At 42.4% G+C, this 20,289-nt stretch overlaps 1 protein-coding gene across 1 annotated transcript in view; it reads left to right on the top strand.

The window, feature by feature from the left end:
• ST6GALNAC3 (ST6 N-acetylgalactosaminide alpha-2,6-sialyltransferase 3) overlaps positions 1,825–20,289 on the top strand; it is a 567,804-nt gene continuing 549,339 nt past the window's right edge. The window contains exon 1 of the mRNA XM_021097752.1: positions 1,825–2,002. Coding sequence (XP_020953411.1) covers positions 1,985–2,002 — 18 coding nt within the window. The 5' untranslated portion in view covers positions 1,825–1,984. The remainder of the gene's footprint in view (positions 2,003–20,289) is intronic.

The raw sequence follows: 20,289 nt of genomic DNA, 5'->3' as shown, positions 1-20,289 counted from the left end.
ACCCTTGTATTTCCCACCTGCCACCCAGTCCTTCTTTCCTTTGAGCTTTGCTTCCACTTTGGTTAAGGACCTTACCACCTTATGTCATCATGTACTCTTGTCTTTCCCACTTAAGTGAAACTGAGATGCTGTTAGAGACCATGGAAATCATTCTCTCATCTCTGATAGGTCTGGTAATACCTCAGTAAAGGTTCTTCCCTACAGTTAGTGGTAGCTCAAAAAAGGTTCATTCTTCTAGTAGTAGCTTAATAAAGGTTTGTTGAATTCATAAATGAATGAAATTCTGAGTTTTCAAACCCACTAAAGACCATGAGCGGAAGCAGTGGTTTAAAATATACAATCATGATCAAGGTGTTCTGACTGGAAGTATAACAGATGTCTGAAGCAGTCGGAGGGGCTGGAGGAAGGCGTGGGAGAGAAGGGTGGTCCCTCAGGAAGCCTGAAAAGAGGAGGTTCCTTTGGGAGCAGGTAGTTCCTCCATAGTTTTGGCCTTCCAAACCTTTCCCCAAGGTTCCTCCTGCTCTCTCAGGATGCTGAATGTTCTCAGCAAGAAAACACCAGATCCCTTGAAAGCTGGGAGTTTCTGCCTTGAGGTTTGTGAGCCAATCTCACAACGTCACAGCCACCAACAGCCCACAGTGCTTTTTCTGACTCCATGTAGGCAAACTAGACTGGGCTTCCAGCAAGTGAAACCTCTTTTGGGTAAATATTTTGGGCCTGGTTTTAAGATTTATCTGACAGACCAAGTGATGGAAATCTGTGTATATACACAGGATGTTCTCTCCCTTTTCCTGCTATGTGTGATATTACTTTCCTTGCAGAAATAACTCTGCTTCTCTTGGCTGGTTCTTGCTTGGGAATTGGGCTTTCCTTGTTGATTTTCACTCAAGGGGCCTGCTGAGGAGAGGTAGAGAGGACCCAAAAGTATCTTCTCCATAGCCTCCAGCTTCTTAGGCACAGCTACCGTATCACCCTTTGTTTTAGCATCAGAAGGTTCAGGCTGGAGGTAAAAAAATTGCCTCTCTGGATTTCCAATCCTAGCAGGAAAGTTTAGATCTAACCTTGTTATTGAAGTTGCTACAGATTCTTCAGATTCTAAACTTGTAGCAGGAAAGGGCAAAGTCCTGTGCGTGTGCACACACATGCTTACAATTTATATACATATACAATTAACGTATATATGAGAATATACTGTATTTCAATACATATGTATTTCTATTTACAGTATATTGCTGTATACACAAAATTTTCACAAACACATACGCTTAAAGCAAGATGGAGCAATGTATTATATATACGTGTGCATAGTGTGTATGTGTACTTACAAACAAAATATACACAGTATACAGTTTGTGGCATCTTTCGGCGATAGGCATTTGTGCTCCTTTATTAATAGCAAATTGTTAATTTTATATAAGGCCATCAAAGAATTTTAAAGTAGACTGAAGGCTCTATCCTTAAACGGCTCAGGGAGAATCTGATTTGCTACTTTTGAAGAATCCTTTGATGTAGCCAAACCCACTTAACTTTTTAAAAAGTGTGAAGTGTCTGCTAGGCGTTCTCTGATCCGTTAGAGGAGACCAAATCGAGAAGAAAAGGCCGCTCTCTCTCCCCAGAGGGACCCAGTTCCCTGGTCGCTGATGAGAGACTTTATATACGATGAACTACAGAATGCTCACAAAAAAAAAAAAAAAAAAAGGAAAAGTAGCAAGCACTGAGAGTCAGCCGCCGGCGCCAGGGACGGCACGTGACCTGGGGGCGGGCCCACGCAGGCCGCCAGCCAGTTGACGGGGTCGGGGGCGGGGCCACGACCCAAGAGGCGGGGCCTGTGCCCGCGCAGCTCGCACCGCGGTCCCCTTATTAGGATCTGCGGGAATGTGGGTTGGAGCGGTCCTGCAGCGGTACCAGCCTCCAGCCTGCCGCCGGGACTGCCCCTGACCCAGGCGCGCCGGCTGCTTGGTGGCAGGAGGGCCGGCGGAGCGCCATGGCCTGCATCCTGAAGGTAACCACTCGCATCTATGGCTCGGACGCGTGGTTGGCCAGCCTCTTGCTGCTAAGAGGCACGGAGTCAGCCGCGGTCCCACCGCATCCTCATCTCAGTTGTCTTCCTGGCGTTGATTTTCTTTTTGTTCCTTTGGCAAATGCATATGGAGGGAGATTCTGAAACATGCAGCTGGCACAGCTTCTCTTCCCACTATTCTTGCCTGCTCGCGCCTGCATTGAAGGAGCTGCAGACTGTTGGCTCCAGGGGAGAACAGGGCTGTGTGCCGAATAATGGGGATGGCAGGGAGGGGAGGGGTGCTCCCCCGGGTCCCGCAGCTCTATTGCCTGAGGCCTTTATGGGGCCAAGCAGAGAAGAGGAAAGGCTGGGCACAGGGGGTTTTGGTGCTGAGGGGTAAAGCACTTTGAGTGCCGGTGAGTGAGCAAGAGGGGGTTCTGCTGAGCATTTGATCACGTGAAGACAGAAACTTCTGAGTTTACAGGTAGTCCCTTAGGAATGAGTTTTCTGTGAGATCTGCTAACTTCTATGCCATTAGTTCTACTTCGGAAAAGTTCACAAGAGGATGGATGTATTAGTAGAGAATTTCAAACTGTCCTTATAAATTTAAACAGGCAGGATTATTTCACTCCCTATCAGAGTCTGCTGAGCCACCCCTTCTTTGTTTTCTTTCTCCAAGTTTGCGTTCTAAGCCTGGACTATGCATCTTTCTGGGTTCACAGCCTTGTGGCATCAGGTGGGAGAACTTGGTATGGTGCCTCACTTGAGAACTTTTTATTCCAAGGAGAGTTTTGTTTGTTTGTTTGGTTTGGTTTTCTGTGCTGCCATTTCTACTTGTGCCTAACCTGACTGCTGACTGCATGACTCAAAACATTTACAGTATGAAAGTTTCCTGGGCATTGACTGGAGAATGCAAAGGCCTATTTGTTCCAAGTTTAGGGGAGCTGTGTGACAGAGGAAAACACCAGAAATCAAGTTTTTTTGTTATGTTATTGTGAAAGAGCTTTTGTTTTTCTGTAGGGTGATTTGAAGCCATCTATGCTTTATTAGTTACCTGAATCCTCTTCCAACATGCCTTGATGCTAATGATGCACATAAGAACTAACCTTGAAGAGTTTGTTTCCATTTCTTAGAATAAAGGAGATTAGATATTTCCTGTGATTTTTCTGAACTTCCTCTGTTAGGTTTTGGAACATTTTCTGGGACATAATGGTAGTAAGATCAAGAGGAAACAACACACTGGTATTACAATATGGGATTTTTACCTTGGAGACTCCTAGCACAAGGACTGAAATATGATTATGAGTCATCTCTACTATTATTGTGTTATTAGCTGAAAGAGAAGTTGAGGAGCATGACATTTGCTGTTGGCTGTCTTCTTCCCTTTTGGTTTCTCCCCTGCCTCATCTTGCACATGTTCCAAACATTTTTCATACACATCCCAAGCTACATGTGAATGTGATCCAATCTTTCCTTTCTAGTCCCTCACACTGACCTCAGACATTTGGGGCATATCTGATTCCTCCTTATTTTTTCTACACTGGAACTTATCTGGGGTGCAGGCAGGTAAACTGCAAAGAACAGAGACTGAGGCTTTGGACTCAGAAAGACCTTGGTCTGAAAGCAGGCTCTGCTAAGTGCTACCTGTGTGACCTTGGACAAGTTACTTAAATGCTCTGAGTCTCATTTTCCTCAATGTAAGATTAAAGTGATAGCATCATAGGGTTTTTATACTCTACCGGGTTGCTGTAGAGATGAAATAATATATGAAAATTATTTTATGGCATAGGCATTCCATATATGCTATTTCTTTTCTGAAATATAATAACTATGATTGAATTAATCCTTAATATATTCTCAACCTGTTTCATATAATTCTTTTTTTTTTTTTTAATGCTTTTTCAGGCCACACCCATGGCCTATGGAGGTTCCCAGGCTAGGGGTTGATTGGAGCTACAGCTGCCGGCCTACACCACAGCCACAGCAATGCAGGATCCGAGCCGCATATTCGACCTCATGGCAACTCCAGATCCTTAACCACTGAACAAGGCCAGGGATCAAACCTGCAGCCTCATGGTTACTAGTCGGATTCGTTTCTCCTGCCACAACAGGAACTCCCCGTTTCATATAATTATTATTCTTACATCAAACCCTATAAGCTGAGTATCATTGTTTAAAACCTCATTTTACACATGAGGAAGCTGAGGCTCCTGAATTTAAGAGATTTGCCCAAGTGAACAGAATTAAAGAATGAGCCTGGATTTAGACCCAGATCTTCCAACCTTCTTTATATTTTAGCTCTATTTCCTGTACTTTCTCAGGTGATGACTTTCTAAGATGCCCTAATACCATTCGGAATCCTTAACCACCTTTGAGAAACAAAGTACCTTTGTGCAGCGATGGTTTTGATGACCTGCGGTGGGCCTTTTCTCCTTGTCTTTAAAAGGCCATGTGTGGTGGAGTGGAGAATCCAGAGACTCAGGTACAGTACAAACCTGGTCTCTTGCATATGATTTTAGACAGTCACTGCAACTTGGAACCTCAGTTTCCCCAAGTTGTTCAATGCCTGACAGGGTTTCGTGAGGGTCACATGTTATCCTGTTGTTATTTTCAATGAAATATTTTCTTTTCTTTTTTTTTTTTTTTGTCATTTGTCCTTTTAGGGCTGCACCTGCGGCATATGGAGGTTCCTAGGCTAGGGGTCTAATCGGAACTGTTGCCCCAGCCTACACCACAGCCACAGCAACGCCAGATCTGAGCCATGTCTGTGACCTACACCACAGCTCATGGCAATGCCGGATCCTTAACCCACTGAGTGAGGCCAGGGATCGAACCCACAACCTCTTGGTTCCTAGCCGGATTTGTTTCTGTTGTGCCACGACGGGAACTCCTCAATGAAATATTTTCTGACATATGCTGACCCTGATCTTGGTGTTGACATCACAGTGTATAAGCCATGGACTCCTTTCTCAACTGGCTTTCGGCATATTAAGGGGGATAGTTAAGTAAATGAATGTCTTTGTTACAATGTGAAGAATAGCAGGGCTATGGAAGGTATAATAGAAGCATGGAGTAGGAGAGCAGTGAGCCCTCTAATTGGATAATCAAGACAGGCTTCCCGCTTACGGTATTGAGGGTGCGTTTTGAAGACTGAATATGATTTACTGTGATGGAGCTTGATTTTCAGAAGGATAACTTTTGAGACAGGGTCGACTTTATTCTGTGTGGAAAATCTAATCTTCTCAACAGATTTTTGAGGTAGATCTTATTATCCATTTTTACATATAAGAAAACTGAGGAGTTCCCGTTGTGGCACAGTGGTTAACGAATCCGACTAGGAACCATGAGGCTGCCAGTTCGGTCCCTGCCCTTGCTCAGTGGGTTAACGATCCGGCGTTGCCGTGAGCTGTGGTGGGGGTTGCAGACGCGTCTCGGATCCCGCGTTGCTGTGGCTCTGGTGTAGGCCGGTGGCTACAGCTCCGATTCAACCCCTGGCCTGGGAGCCTCCATATGCCCCGGGAGCGGCCCAAGAAATAGCAACAACAACAACAACAAAAGACAAAAAAAAAAAAAAAAAAGAAAACTGAGATATAAAGGGGTTGATTAACATATCATTATTGCCTATAATAGTGATCCCAAATAGGAATCTTTGACTAGCTAAGAGGAAAAGCCTATCCCATGGCACTAAATGTTTGGGGGCATACAAAATATCTCCTCAAGGTAGTGTTTATCTAAGGGCTCATTCTGCCCTCAGTAATCATTTAATTGTGGAATATATACTCACTCCATATTGCATGGGCTTCAAAACCAGAAATATGTGGGTTTTAACTGTGGATCCACCATTTACTAATTGTATCACCACAAGCAAGTTTCTTGACTCGAAGGCTCCAGTTTCTGAAATGGGAATGATCATGCCTTCCTCACTGGGTTGTTCTAGGGGTTAAATGGGAAAATCCACATGTTAGCTAGGATGGACTAGTTTACTGCATTAACAACAACCTCAGCCCTTTGAAGATTCATTTTTGGCTGTGCTCTTGGTTACGCAGCTCTCCTGGGGAGCTGCATCACTGTGGACAATCAAATCTAGGGCCAGTCTCTTTCCATGGGTTGTTTTAAGGCTTTAAAAATTGATAGACCAGAAAGGTATTTAATGTATTGTATATATTTGGTTACTAGTAAAGTAAAACTAGTAAAGTAAAACTTTTACTAGTAAAGTAAAACTTTTAAAGTTATAGAAACCATTATCTTTTATAAATTATAGATACTTTAAAATTTTATGTAATAGGAGTTCCCGTCGTGGCACAGTGGTTAATGAATCCGACTAGGAACCATGAGGTTGCAGATTCGGTCCCTGCCCTTGCTCAGTGGGTTAACGATCCGGCGTTGCCGTGAGCTGTGGTGTAGGTTGCAGACGCGGCTCGGATCCCACGTTGCTGTGGCTCTGGTGTAGGCCGGTGGCTACAGCTCCTATTGGACCCCTAGCCTGGGAACCTCCATATGCCGTGGGAGCGGCCCAAGAAATAGCAAAAAAGACCAAAAAAAAAAGAAATTTTTATGTAATAAAACCTGCTCCTATTTTCTTTTATAATTTCTGCCTTTGGTCAGCAGTTACTTTTGGAGAACAGTATGTCGTGTAACTTTGGTGTTTAACAAATATTTAGTGAGGTGTATTAAGGGTTTTTTTTGATATTCAGTTCTGCAGTGAATGGACACTGAGTAGACACATGTGGACACAAGACACTTGTGAATTATTTCTGCCTTGGAGAAGACTATGGTTTTGCCAGTTTGATGAGACTGGGAACTTGAAGGAGTTAGACAGTAACACAAAAGGTATATGACTAAGCTGGTATCTTCTCTACCAGTCACCTGTCCTTGTTTGACATTGATCTTGACTGATGGGAAATTGGGTGAATGTTGATATCAAGTTATGGGCTTGGTGTGCTCACATTTACTCTCTCCCCCACCTTGCCCCAGTCCTAATACTTCACCCTACTGCATCAATTTCTGTCTTAGGAAGGTCTCTCAAATCTGCCCATTATTCTCTATCCTTATTCTCTCTGCCTTGTCCAGAACCTAGTATTTAGTTTGCCTTTTGAAATAACCTCCTTTCCTTCTGGCTCCTCATAATCTTGCTCACCTTCCACATTATCTCAGAGTATTGTGCTAAAGTGCAGTGCTGATCAATCCATTTGTAGACTTAAATACTTGTCTTGGCTCCCCAATCCTTGTGGGATAAATCCAGCTATTTAGCTTGGCATTCAGGTTCCTTTAGAGTCTGGCCCCTGTTCATGTGTCTGGCCTCACCACCTACTACTCCCTTAACCACGATCCAGACTCTTATCCAAATGCATCCCAAGTCTCTAGCTTTAGCACCTCCTTTCATGGCTCTGTGCCCCTGGAATGTATCTTAGGGATTGAGAACCTGAGCTCTGGTGTCAGATCAGTCTGGTCCAGCAGTGAAATCTCTAAGCCTCAGTTTCCTCATCTGTGTGATGGGAGCAAAAATAGTGTCTACTTCTTAAGGTTATGAGGAATAAATGAGCTAATTTCTATAGAATAGAACTCAACATATAACAAGTCCTTTTTTTTTTTTTTTTTTTTTTTTTTTGTCTTTCTTCCATTTCTTGGGCTGCTCCCATGGCATATGGAGGTTCCCAGGCCAGGGGTCCTATCGGAGCTGTAGCCATCGGCCTACGCCAGAGCCACAGCAATGCCAGATCCGAGCAGTGTCTTCAACCTACACCACAGCCCACGGCAACGCTGGGTCCTCAACCCACTGAGCAAGGGCAGGGATCGAACCTGCAACCTCATGGTTCCTAGTCGGATTCATCAACCACTGCGCCACGATGGGAACTCCCAAAAAGTCCTTGATAATTATTAGCTATTAGTTATTTTTGTACATGCTGTTTTCTCTGCAGGAAATTCCCTCTACTATCACTTTTCCTCCACTGATAGAGTTCTCCTTATCTTTCAACTCTTATTTCAGTGTCACATCTGCGGTTACGCCTACCCCTGCCTCAGCAGGCTTCCTTTGTGGCCCCATGCTTTGGCTCTTTTCTCTGTAGCAGCAGTATTACCCTGTAATCTTAATTTGCTATTTATATGCTCAACTCTTTTGTTTCACCATGAACTCATAAAGCACAGGAGCCTTTAGTAAATCATCAGCTAGTGTTTACTAAGCATATGTAAATGAATACTGTTCTTGCCCTAAGTAAAAATTACAGATTCAGTGAGAAGACAGGTGTGTGAAAATATATGAGCGGTGGTGTTGGCAGTTACCTAATTGAATCTTGGAGGCAGAAAAAGCCTTGTTTTATTCAACTCGATAATCTGTAACAACTAGCCAGACTCTTGGTAAAGTGTTCCCTAAATGTTGAATGTATAAATGATGTAATTTTTTTTTTTTTTTTTGAGATGCCAAATATAGACATCAGCCTGACCTGACCTCCTCTGTGAATGGCTGAATTCTTCTTGAGCATAGCATGGATTTTTCACTCAAACCTGTAGCGAGCAGATTAGAGTTCATCAGTTAGTTTGCTCCTTAAATTCCTTCTCAGTTTGTTTCTTTTAGATCTGTTACTGCTTCTCATATAAAATCTGGAGCCAATTTGAAATCTGGAGGGAGGAGAAGAGAGACCCAGACTCAAAGGAGGGAAGAAGAAAAGTATAAATTCCTCAGGTCAATTTTGTGATGATCATTTTGGTTCCCTGGGTTAATAGAAACAAAGAAGCAAAAACAAAAAAGAAAAAAAAAAAACAAAAAAAAAACCCCAACACCCACAACCACAATTTGTGGTTCTCAAAGTATGGGGTCTCCAAGGATTGGCAAATAATATGGCTTCACTGAGAAGAAAACTACAGGAACTTCCCAGGTACACAGATTGCAAGCCTGAAACTCTAAGATAACCCCGGCAAGTAGAACAGACAAGGCACTTTGTTTAATAACTCTGCTGTGATGTTTCTTTCTGCTGCCCAAGGAATGCTCAAGTCTCAGTAGCTACCCTGCTAATTTTTAGGCTTTTGATGACTGAGCACATGCCTTTGCAACTTCCCTTAGCATTCTTTGGGGGATGAGTTGCTTGTGCCAAAGCATTGCTCTTTGGATGAACCGAAAACAACAGCAGTGATAACCGTTGCTCTTTATTGAACACCTAGAGTGTTTAGGTTGAGTCCTGTGCTGAGTGCTTTACATATATCTTCTCATGTGAACTTTTATTATACACAAAGATACTGAGGTTCAGAGAGGCTAAGTAACTTGTCCCAGGTCCTCTGGTTAATAAGTGCTGTAGGTGGGGTTAACCTCAGCTCTGGGGGGGGGTGGTATAGTGTGTCTTTTACCTTCAGTGCCAATTCAGTGACCATTGGTAGGGTCTTTGAGTTTATTTCACCATCTTCTCCCTGGGGCCAAACTCAGTCTAGACAGCTTTCTAACATCCTCCTGGTGAGGATTGCTTTTAGCTGGGTTATTTTTATGTGTTCCTTCCTCGGAGTCTCCTTTGTGACAGAGGAACTAGAGGATATAGACAGGCCACAGATAAATAAGAGGGGAAATATGAAGGTTCTAATTCTGCCTCTGACACCAATAGCTCCCTCCACCCTTTTTTTGTCTTTTTAGGGCTGAAAATGCAGCATATGGAGGTTCCCAGGCTAGGGGTCAAACTGGAGCTGTAGTTGCTGCCCTACACCACACCTATGGCAACGCAGGATTTGAGCCGTGTCTGCAACCTACACCACAGCTCAGGCAACACCAGATATTTAACCCACTGATCAAGGCCAGGAATTGAACCCACATTCTCAAGGATTCTAGTCGGGTTTGTTACCACTGAGCCACAACGGGAACTCCCCACCAATAGCCCTTTGACCCTGGGCAAGTCATATGACCATACCCCCGTTCATGAAAAACCCCTATGTCCCTTGGAAGGTGGGAGTGAAAAAGAGGAGTGATACAGGGTTGGATTTACCCTTAGCCCAAGCTTCAGGGGCCCTCCAAGGCTCTGGGAAGAGGTTCTGGCATTTTTGTATTTATAATTTTATATGCTCTTTCTTAAAGAGACCAACAGATCATATAAGCCACAGGCTTCCCAACCAGGAATCCCCCCTGGGGTGGTATTGGAGTCCAAAAGAGACGAAGCTCATTGAATGAACTTTGCAAAGCAGAATGTGCTGTACCCATACGGCAAAACTATTATTAGTATTATTAATAATCAGATAACAGCTTGAATCAAGGAAACCTGTCTTGGGGACCTGTGGGAGAAAGAAGGATTTATATTTGAGGAAAGCAGAGGGAACCCATTAAGCTTTCCAGCAGATGACTGGGGAAAGTTACGATATCTCTGCCCCAGGAGGAAAATGTTTATCTGTTTGTGAGAAAATAACACATGCTTGTGCCTGAGGCTTGGGAACTGGATGGGTTCTCTGTTTCCTAGATTTAGAGAAAAGTGGAGGAAGGCCCTTTTCTAATTGGAGAGGGTAGATTTATAGGTGCTACCAGGATCCCATTACAGAAAGCTGCAGTTAGCTCCTGGTTATTAAAAGGCTCATTATTTCAATTTATGGATTATCCAGATCCTGTTGGTCCCTGGCTACTCTGAGGTACACCTTGTATGCATCTTGTTGCCAATTAGCACTTCCACCAGAGCCTGGAAAGGGAGAGGAGCTAAACCCCAGACTGGTTAATTCCTTTCCTTGTTAGCAGGTTTGTTAAGGTTTGTCAGCGGGAAGGTAAAGAAAATGGCTCATAGAGATAAAGCGATTATCTGTGCTTTTACTGTTGTTTTCTTACCTCTTCAACCTCAAGAATTGAGAGTAGGCTCTGGTTCTGATTTTCACTTGATTTAAAGTCAGAAATCTTGGCCTAAGGGATCCAGAGACTTCAATAAACAGCCGCCTTGGGGTAAGGGACATTCTCAGAGAAGCTGTTGCCCATATGCTCAATCCCCAGGCCTCTATCTCATTTCCTGTATGACGAGGGCTGGGGGCTCACACCATCCGGTATTTGGGAAAGTGGGGGAAAGTTAACTCTTGAAGAATTTGCTAAGGGGCCAGGAAAAGAGAGATCTTTGTACTTAAGTCAAGCTAGTGTTTGTATTTTAAAAAAAGGTGTGTGTTTCAGCATATACATAGTAAATATAAATATGCACCCATGTTCATTCAGTCATGTCTTAATATTTATTCAGGTTTGAAAACTTTTGACTGGAAGGGACTTCTCTCTAATTTCAAAAGCTATTTGGTTTCCTAAGGAATTTATTAGCTGTGCATTTATCAGACACAAAAGGAAAACTTGGTCCGTTATGAAAACTCTATTTGCATCTTGTTCTGAGAAGATCATGATCACAAAGGAATTGTAAGTAAAATGTATATGTCCTGCACTGGGAAGGAGTCATAATGTGGGATTAAGATGTGCACGTGGAGCTCATCTTAGATTTTTTTTTTTTTGTCTTTTTAGGGCCACACCTACAGCATGTGGAGGTTCCCAGGCTAGGGCTTGAATTGGAACTGCAGCTGCCCGCCTACACCACAGCCACAGCAATGTGGGATCCGAGCCACATCTGAGACCTGTACCACACATCACTACAATGCTGGATTCTTAAAGCATTGAGAGAGGTTAGGGATCAAACCCACGTCCTCATGGATACTAGTTGGGTTCTTAACCCACTGAGCAACAACAGGAACTCCTCATCTTAGATTTTAGGGATTGGAATGAGCGAATAACTGTGCTGGGACAAGTCTCCTCCTTGGGACAAATGGGATACACACCTGCGGAGAGCAGGGCTGTGGTTCCTGGTGGTGGTTGGTGTTTTCTGCCCCAACAATGTGTCTGACTCTAGAGAAGGAGAACTGCAAGTCTCTCTCTATAAGGGTTTGCCTTATGGATCAGAGAAAACGGTAGCTAGAAGAGAAGGGCTATTCTCCAGGAGATGGGTAGGAAGAAGACTGTGGCTTGCAGAGTTTCTGAGTCCCATTAGCTTTGTGATGCATGTGAGTAATGACAATAATACCTGTATTTAATGCTATATAGATATGCTGTCCAATAGAAGTATAATGCAGGCCACGTAGGCAATTTTACATTTTCTAAGAGTCACATTAAAAAAAGCAAAAAGGGAGTTCTCATTGTGGCTCAGTGATAAAGAACCCAACTAGTATCCATGAAGACAAGGGTTTGATCCCTTGACTCGCTTTGTGGGTTAAAGGATCTGGTGGTGTCATGAGCTGTGGTGTGGTCGCAGTCACACCTTGGATCCCGTGTGGTTGCGGTGTAGGACGGCAGCTGCAGCTTCACGTCAGCCCCTAGCCTGGGAAATTTCATATGCCATGGGTGTGCCCCCCCCAAAAAAAAGAGGAAAGAAATAGGCAGAATTTACTTTAATAATATATTTTCTTTAACCCAATATATCTAAAACATTTTCATGTTAATATGTAATCAATATCAAGTTAATAATGAGCTGTTTATATTCTTTTTTCATTAGTCTTCAAAATTGTGTGTGTATTTTGCCATTACAGCATATCTCAGTTCAAATGCTAAATTTTCATCGCAAATACTTGATCTCTATTTAGATTTTATAAAATGTACAATTAAAAAAGTAGATTCACATATATAAGTTACTCCAGAGATGCTTAAAAGTTTTCCAAGAGTTGTATTGGTTATCAGTTTTTAAAAGTAATTGAATAAAATAAAATGAAGTAAAAGTTGTTCTTCCTTAGTTATAGTAGCCATGTTTCAAGCAGCTGCTATATAGGACATCATGTTTGTTCAGTTACTCATCCTTAGAGCTAGAGGAGACTGCTAAACTTAGAGGTGCTGAGGACAGTATAAGGGTGGCTGGGGGAAAGGATTGCCTACTGACCAGGAATCAGAAGGAGAGGATACCTCTCTTGGTCAGACTCTTGGCAACCAAAAAAAAAAAAAAAAAAAAAAAAAAGCAAATGCAAATGAAGAGCAAATAATGAATTCCAGACCTAGGGATATATATTTGAGCCTTTGATGACCCCTTGAAATTTCATTTGAAAGGAAGTTCTAAGCTTTTCCATATCCTGGGCCTGATGCTCCCCCCCACCCAGATGTTGAGCATCTGTGAATTCTTCCAAGGAGGTGCTGTTTTGGTCTCAGTGTGGTAGTGTGAACTCCTGGAGGCTTTGAGGTCAGAGACAGACTTTATACACTTTTATTTGAATAGTCCCTTTACTCCAGGAGGGCGGTACACATATGGCAGCAATTTAGACATCCAGAATAAACCACATGTCTTCTTTTAAGTCAAGAGAGTAAGGTGATTGGAGTTCCTTTGTACAGTTTGCTTATTTTTTGACTGCTTATTTGCATGTCTGTAAATTCAGCAACGTGCTCATAGATGTGTGTTTTAGAGCAAACTGGTTTGTAAACCTGCAGCTCTGTTTTGCTTGCCTGCACTTCTGCCCTGTGTTCCTACCCTGCTCCACCTAGTCTTCCTGAATCATAGAGTGTTAGCATTTTTTTTTCATAAGATGAACAGTTCATTATAAATGACAGAAGGTGCCATTTGCTGAGTGCCTTCTCTCTGGCAGACAGCCTGCCAGATATTTTACAGATATCTCTTATCCCACAACAGGATTACAGGATGGACATTATTAATTTCATTTGACAGATAAGGAAACTCTGGTTCATATAGCTTAACAACTTTGCTGACGTGAGAGCACTAGACCAAGGTCTGTAAACTAACAGCCCTTGGGCCAAATCCAGCCTGTTGCTGTTGGTATATAGCTCACAAGTAACAATGGGTTTTGCATTTTAAAATGGTTGGGAAAAAATCAAAAGAAGATTTCATGATGTGAAAATATATGAAATTCCAATATCAGTGTCCCTAAGTACAGCTTTTCTAGAATACAGCCATGCTTATTTGTTTCTTAGTGTCTTTGTGTGCTTTCATAATATAATGGCAGAGTCGAGAAGTTAGCATGTAAACTGTATGGCCCACAGAGCCTTAAATATTTACTGTTTCCTTACGGATAAAGTGTGTCAACCCCTACACTGGACTGTTGAGTTCCTACTGTAGACTCTAAGTGCCAGGGTCAGGGGCGGTGAGGGTACTCACATCTGGGACCTCACACTGTCAATATCAGGGACATCGAATGAGCATGGAGCCAAGCATTCTATGTGCCAGGGGAAGCTGAAGCCTAGAGAGGTTAAGTAACTTCTCAAAGCCACACAGTGGGCCTGGAGTTCAGACTCCACAATTTGATCCCTAAGTCTGCTGCTTCTCACAGATGAGCTGACCCCAGTGCTGCTCAACTTGAACTGCACTGGGACCCCCTGAAGGACTTGTTATACCAGAGATTGCTAAGCCCTACCCCAGAGTTTGTGATTCTAAAGGTCTGGGTAGGAGTCCAAGAATTTACATATCTAACAAGCCCCCAGGTGATGCTGGTAAGGTCCATCTCGATCAAGCACACCTCAAGTAGCCCTACTGTTAGGGGACCACTGACTGACTGCCCACCTTGGCCAGGCACAATAATAGCCCCTGCCATGAGCTGACTTATAACAGGAGGCCCTGATGCTGCCCTGAAGACTAACTGGGAGGATTTGGGAGGGGCCAGTAGGAGAGAGGAGATGAGCCACTTCCCAGGATCCTTGGTGCTAGAATCATCTATCTTGGCTGAGAGATCCGTGCGCCACCCGGAAGGACCCTGAGCCAGACCAAGTATAGGCCGAGCAAGATGATTGGCCAGAGACAACCCGGAAGCTAATCCTATTCCCATAAAACTGGAGACTTCAAACCACATGGCTGAGCAGTTCTCCTGGGTTCACTTCCCCTGCTGCTCTCCACCCCGGAGCCCCTTGCCATTAAAGTCTTTTGTTTTGTCGGCACATGTGTCTCCTCCGACAGTTCTTTTGAGTGTTAGACAAGAGCCCACTCCCAGGCCCTAGAAGGAATCCCTCTTCCTGCAAAACGACCATACTTCATCCTGCTCAGCAAATAGCTGCTGATTTATGGAAAGCTTTAAACCCATGTATTTCCCAACAAAAAGTGACTAGAAATTTAAGTCAATTTAGAAATATTCGTCAAGTGCATTCTAATTAGCTTTTTAGGCTTCTAATCATTTGATTTCTACCTCCATTGTTTTCATTAAACCCCAGGCTTTCTGATGCCTCAGGCCACCATGAATGTTGAAATGCCTGTGCTTCCATGTCTGGCAGCAAGGGACTGGTTCTGAAATGAACCTGTCGCTGGGGGCATCTGTCTTGCATTTCTGGGAACTGTTTCTTTCAAATCGGTTTCAGAATCAGTTGATGATTATTTATAAAACAGGAAATTTGGTTCCTACCGATTGGTTGTCAACCCCTTTTTCACTTTGTGCCCCTAGTTTCTCTGCTGGCTAATGAGGAGACCTGGGGGTGCCAGAAACAGCTTCTGTAGTCAGATTGTACTGGCTTTGGTCATGGAAGTTAATGTGTTAGTGCTAGAGGTCACTGTCTTAATCGTTGACTTAGTGAGTCTCATATTTAAAAAGTCATTATTTAAGGATTAGAAATGGGGAGAATGAAGCCTGGTGAAAGATGATAGCTTTTTTTTTTTTTTTTTCATGTTGATGATTCATAGACTTGTTTGAGATTTAATAAGTAACAAAAAGCGTTGGAAACTGCTGATTTAATCTTTTCTTATAAGCTCGAATTGGCATAAAAAAGAAAATAAATCTCTAAAATTTTCCCTTTTGCTTCCTCCTGGCTCTCCATTTCTCTGCCTTTATTTATCGTGGAGCTCATTTTTCTAATTTCTCACCTCTCATCTTTGGCCTCCTAGACTTGTGCCAATACAGATGTTACAGAGATCTCTCTTAGTACAGTTGTTCCTTGGCGTCCAGATGCTCACTTACCTACCTGTTGGTTCCAGCACCCCTGCAGATTCCAAAATCTGAGGATGCTCAAGTCCCTTATATAAAATGACATAGTATTTGCATGTGACCTAAGGTGCATCCTTCCACATATGCTTTAAATCTTATTTATATTGCTTACAATGACTAATACAATGTACATTTTATGTAAATACTTGTAAATACAATGTAAATCATTACCAGGCGCAGACACATGCAAGTTTTGCTTTGGGTAGGTTTCTGGAGTTTGGGTTTTTGTTTTTCTGGTTTTTTTTTTTTTTTTTTTGAGTATTTTTGACCTGGGACAGTGGAACCTGAGGACAGCGGTCCACTGGGGTGAGTGGAACCCGGGGATGGTGGAACTGGTGGACAGCAGAACAGTAATCTCAGCTTTGTACCAGGAAAGTCTTATAGAACTCTGTTGCCAAGCAGATAAAGCCCCCTGCAGAATCCCAGATATAAGCCATCCCAGTAGGAATTTTCTGGGAAATGTGAGTCTTTTCTACTTTTGGTGTAAAACCAGTGGTGTGGCGTTCATGATGCCGACTTTAAGAATATGCACAGCTTTAAAGTTGAGAAGTTAAGTTTTATTTGGGGCAAAATGAGGACTATCGCCCAGGAGGCAGCCTTTCAGATAGCTCCGAAATAACACTCCAAAGAGGCCGGAGGAAATATCAGTAGATAGGTGATTTTGGTGAAGGAGGAAGTACATGCACCCAAGCACACATTTTATGGAAGATTACTGCTGGTCACAAAGAGTAGACGTCACCATGAAGGATTTTAGTGCTTTTCTAGATATGATGAGATGCAAGAAGTTGGCTCATAAAATCTTCTCATATGAAGACCTGTTCTGCCAGTTTTCCCAGAGCGCAGAGTGCCTCACTCCTGATCTCCACCCTGAGCTCCTTTCAGGGGGTGTTCAGGGTTAGCAGCTGCAGTGGCTCATGCTTCAGCCCACGTAGAGGCAGATGGCAAGTGCCAATTTCCAGTGCACAGTGACAGCCCATAGACGTCATCCCACACACCTCTGCATGGCCTAGAGGCTGACTTTGTTACAACTCGTGTTTGCTCTTTTACCGCTGGCCTTCTCAACTTTGTCCCTTCTTTCTCCCTAGTTCTTAGAGAAAACTCATTCACCAGCCACAGCAGGTACCTGAAGCCATGACACCTTATGCTTGTTTTCTTATGTATTTTTCCTTCCATTCTTTCAGTGGGGAGTAAGAGATTCTCTCTCTCCTACCCTGGTTTATGTCACTTAATTACTAGTTCCTTGGCTCTCTTGTTTATTTAATTCTTCCATGTGTTTAACCCTAGAGACCTAGTTGATGGCTTGAGCTAACCAAGATTTTTGCTTCTAACTTGTTGGTAAATTAGGGTATGTTTTTCTGTCACCCATCTTGGACCCTTGTTACTAAAATCTTACTTAAAGAGAGGACATCCAAACTAAATACTGCTCTAGAGTTCTGTATTAGAACAATTGAAATTCACTTTATATATACTTTCCAGATTTGTGTAGGTTAAAGGGCTCTGTGTTTAACCTTTATTCCCCCTCTTAACCTGTGAAGAAGTTTATTATTAAGCATTTAGAGAGAATCCAAGTAATACGGGTCAGAGGAGGGTAAAGGGGATGGAGATAAAAGAGAAGCTGAAGACTTAATTCCTTTTGAAGGGAAATTAGGATCTGTACGAATAATGATAGTAATTGTAACCATAGCTTACATCACTGAGTGCTTATAGCCACTGTTTGGGCTTTATAGTTTTCTTATCTCATTTAATCCTTAACAAGCTCATCAAATGGTACTATTATACCATCCCATGTCATGAGGAAATAGAAGCTTGGGGAGGCTAAGTAATCTCCCCAAAGGTTGTACAACTATTAAAGGAGGGGGCAGGATTTGAATCCAGAAGTTTGGCCAAAGAAAATATTCCTGTACTCATACATGGACAAACCAATTTGTAATTTGCCCACAATAATATAATAGCTTATAATTAGCAAGCATTTTCTGGGCATTTTAGGGTAGATACTGTATTTAAGGCATGTACATGAGACTTCCTTTAATATTCAGTAATCCTGTTAGAAAAACACTATTATTGTCTACCTATTTTACCTGGGAGGAAAGGCTGAGGCTTACAGAAAATTCTGGTTCTTTACTCAGGGTCCTGTGGCTAGTGAGTAGAAAATTTGTGTGACCATATTATTTTGTAATTACTGTTATTAGCTAACATACTATCTGCGGTAAGGGCCACGCACTGTTCTTAGCACTTCAAACTTACTGACTGATTTAGTCCCCATTTTTCAGATAAGGAAACTAAAACTAAGGTGCAGAGTAGTTAAAGTCACAGCAGGCAGTTTGGCTCTGGTGTCTGTATATGTAACAATCACACAGAAGGCCACAAATTCTCCCCCCACCCCCGTCCCCAGTTTGGTGTTCTACCTCCTAGTACAGAGAATTGCTTATGACTATTGAAATCTATTCCAATATCAAATCAATCCACTTCAAAGGAGCTATTGGAGATTAAAAAAAGAAAAGATTGCTTAGGAGTTCCCTTGTGGCACAGCAGGTTACGAATCCAGTGTTGCACTGCAGCGGCTTGGGTTGCTGTTGAGGTGCTGGATAGATCCCTGGCCTAGGAAATTCCACCTGCCACAAGTGTAGCCAAAAAAAAAAAAAAAAAAAAAAAAAAATCAAAGAAGTTGATTTCTTCTTTTTTTTTTTTTTGTCTTTTTGCCTTTTCTAGGGCCGATCCCCCGGCATATGGAGGTTCCCAGGCTAGGGGTCGAATCGGAGCTGTAGCCATCAGCCTACACCAGAGCCAATGCAGCATCCGAGCTGTGTCTGCGACCTACACCACAGCTCATGGCAACACCAGGTCCTTAACCCACTGAGCAAGGCCAGGGATCAAACCCGCAACCTCATGGTTCCTAGTCAGATTCGTTAACCACTGCGCCACAACGGGAACTCCAAAAAGTTGATTTCTGACTTGAGATACACTGAGTTAAAAAATAAATTCTTTGAGTTTAAAAAAACAAATGTCTTTAAAGAATGACTTTTTGAATTAGTGGCATTTAGAAGACCCACTAGATTAAGTTAGACCTGGTGAAATTAGTTTCCCTGTGGAGATGGAATTTGTATTTGCACATCAGACCATCATTCTGACTGGGTGGGAAATGCCAGGCAGTTTTCCCTTTTGACCTATCTCCCTGCTCTCCCCTTCTTCGCTTTCCCCCCAATACTCCACTGGGGAAGCCAAAGTGATCTTTAAAAAGTAAATCAGATCATGTCAGTTTTCTGTTTAAACCTCTTGGTGGCTTTCTATTTCACTTTGAACAAAATCAACTCCTTTCCAAGGCTCACGGTACTCATGCTCTTCTTGCTCCTGCTTATTTTTGAGAAACCATCTACGTCTTGGTCCCCTGCTTATTTTCATTCCATCCAGTTCTTGGACCATGCCGAGTTCCTTTCTGCTTCTGAGCCTTTGGGTTGCTATTCCCCTGCCTGCAGTCCTTTGCCAGCAGGTTCTTTTTAATGCTAATTTTTCCCACCTTTCATGTCCCAAAGTAAAGTTTCCTGCCTTGTACTGGCCTTTGATAATTTGTAGCAATGAAATATAACTTCTTGATGTTCCCAGTTAACCTTCCTTTTTTATTGTTTGCCTAACACTTTCTTAATATATGAATACATGCAAACATTTGTTTATTTGCCTGTCAGTGGAAAGATTGAAAGGGCAAAAATCATGGTTATTATTTTGTTTATCCCTGTGTACCTAACATCTAGCCTAGGATAGTCAACAAACAAATGAATAATTTAATGAGTTAATTTCCGCAAAAAGAATAGCAGGTGCAAAGATATGGTGGAATGAAGGAACAGGTCATTTTGGGGAACAGTGAAAATTTGTAGATGGCTGTCACGGATCTGGTTTTGGAAGCTGTAGGAGGTGATATAGTTGGAATCAGATCATGAAGGATCATGTAGGTCCTACTGGGTAGTGTGGACTTTATCCTTTAGAAATGGGGAAACACTAATAGGATTTAAACAGATCACTGTATGTTTTGGAGATACTGAGCCAAAGAGAAGAATATTTTATTGTCTTATTTTAGAGTGCTTGGAGTCCTTGGAGAGACTCTGATTATGGTCCTTTGTATTTAGAAATTACTTGTCCCAATTCTGAATTTGCTACAGTGATTGCCCAGGCAGAATTTCAAATAGAATGCTAGAAATTAAAATGTGCCAAAGTTCTAAGTGTGCTTGTTTATAGCAGAGCTTGGTGTTTTATCTATCAAATTAAGGACCAGCCAATAATAAAAAGAAATTAAATATTTTTATACAAATAAATTATTGGTTGTTCAGGTGGCTGAACGTTATACTTAATGAAGAAATCTTAAATTTAGACATTATCTTTTGGGTTACTTAGGTGATACGTTGCAGACTTTAGGCTCTGTGTGGTAG

Source organism: Sus scrofa, chromosome 6 (assembly GCF_000003025.6).
Source record: "Sus scrofa isolate TJ Tabasco breed Duroc chromosome 6, Sscrofa11.1, whole genome shotgun sequence".
Taxonomy (NCBI): domain Eukaryota; kingdom Metazoa; phylum Chordata; class Mammalia; order Artiodactyla; family Suidae; genus Sus; species Sus scrofa.
This window is presented reverse-complemented; position numbering and strand designations above follow the sequence as displayed.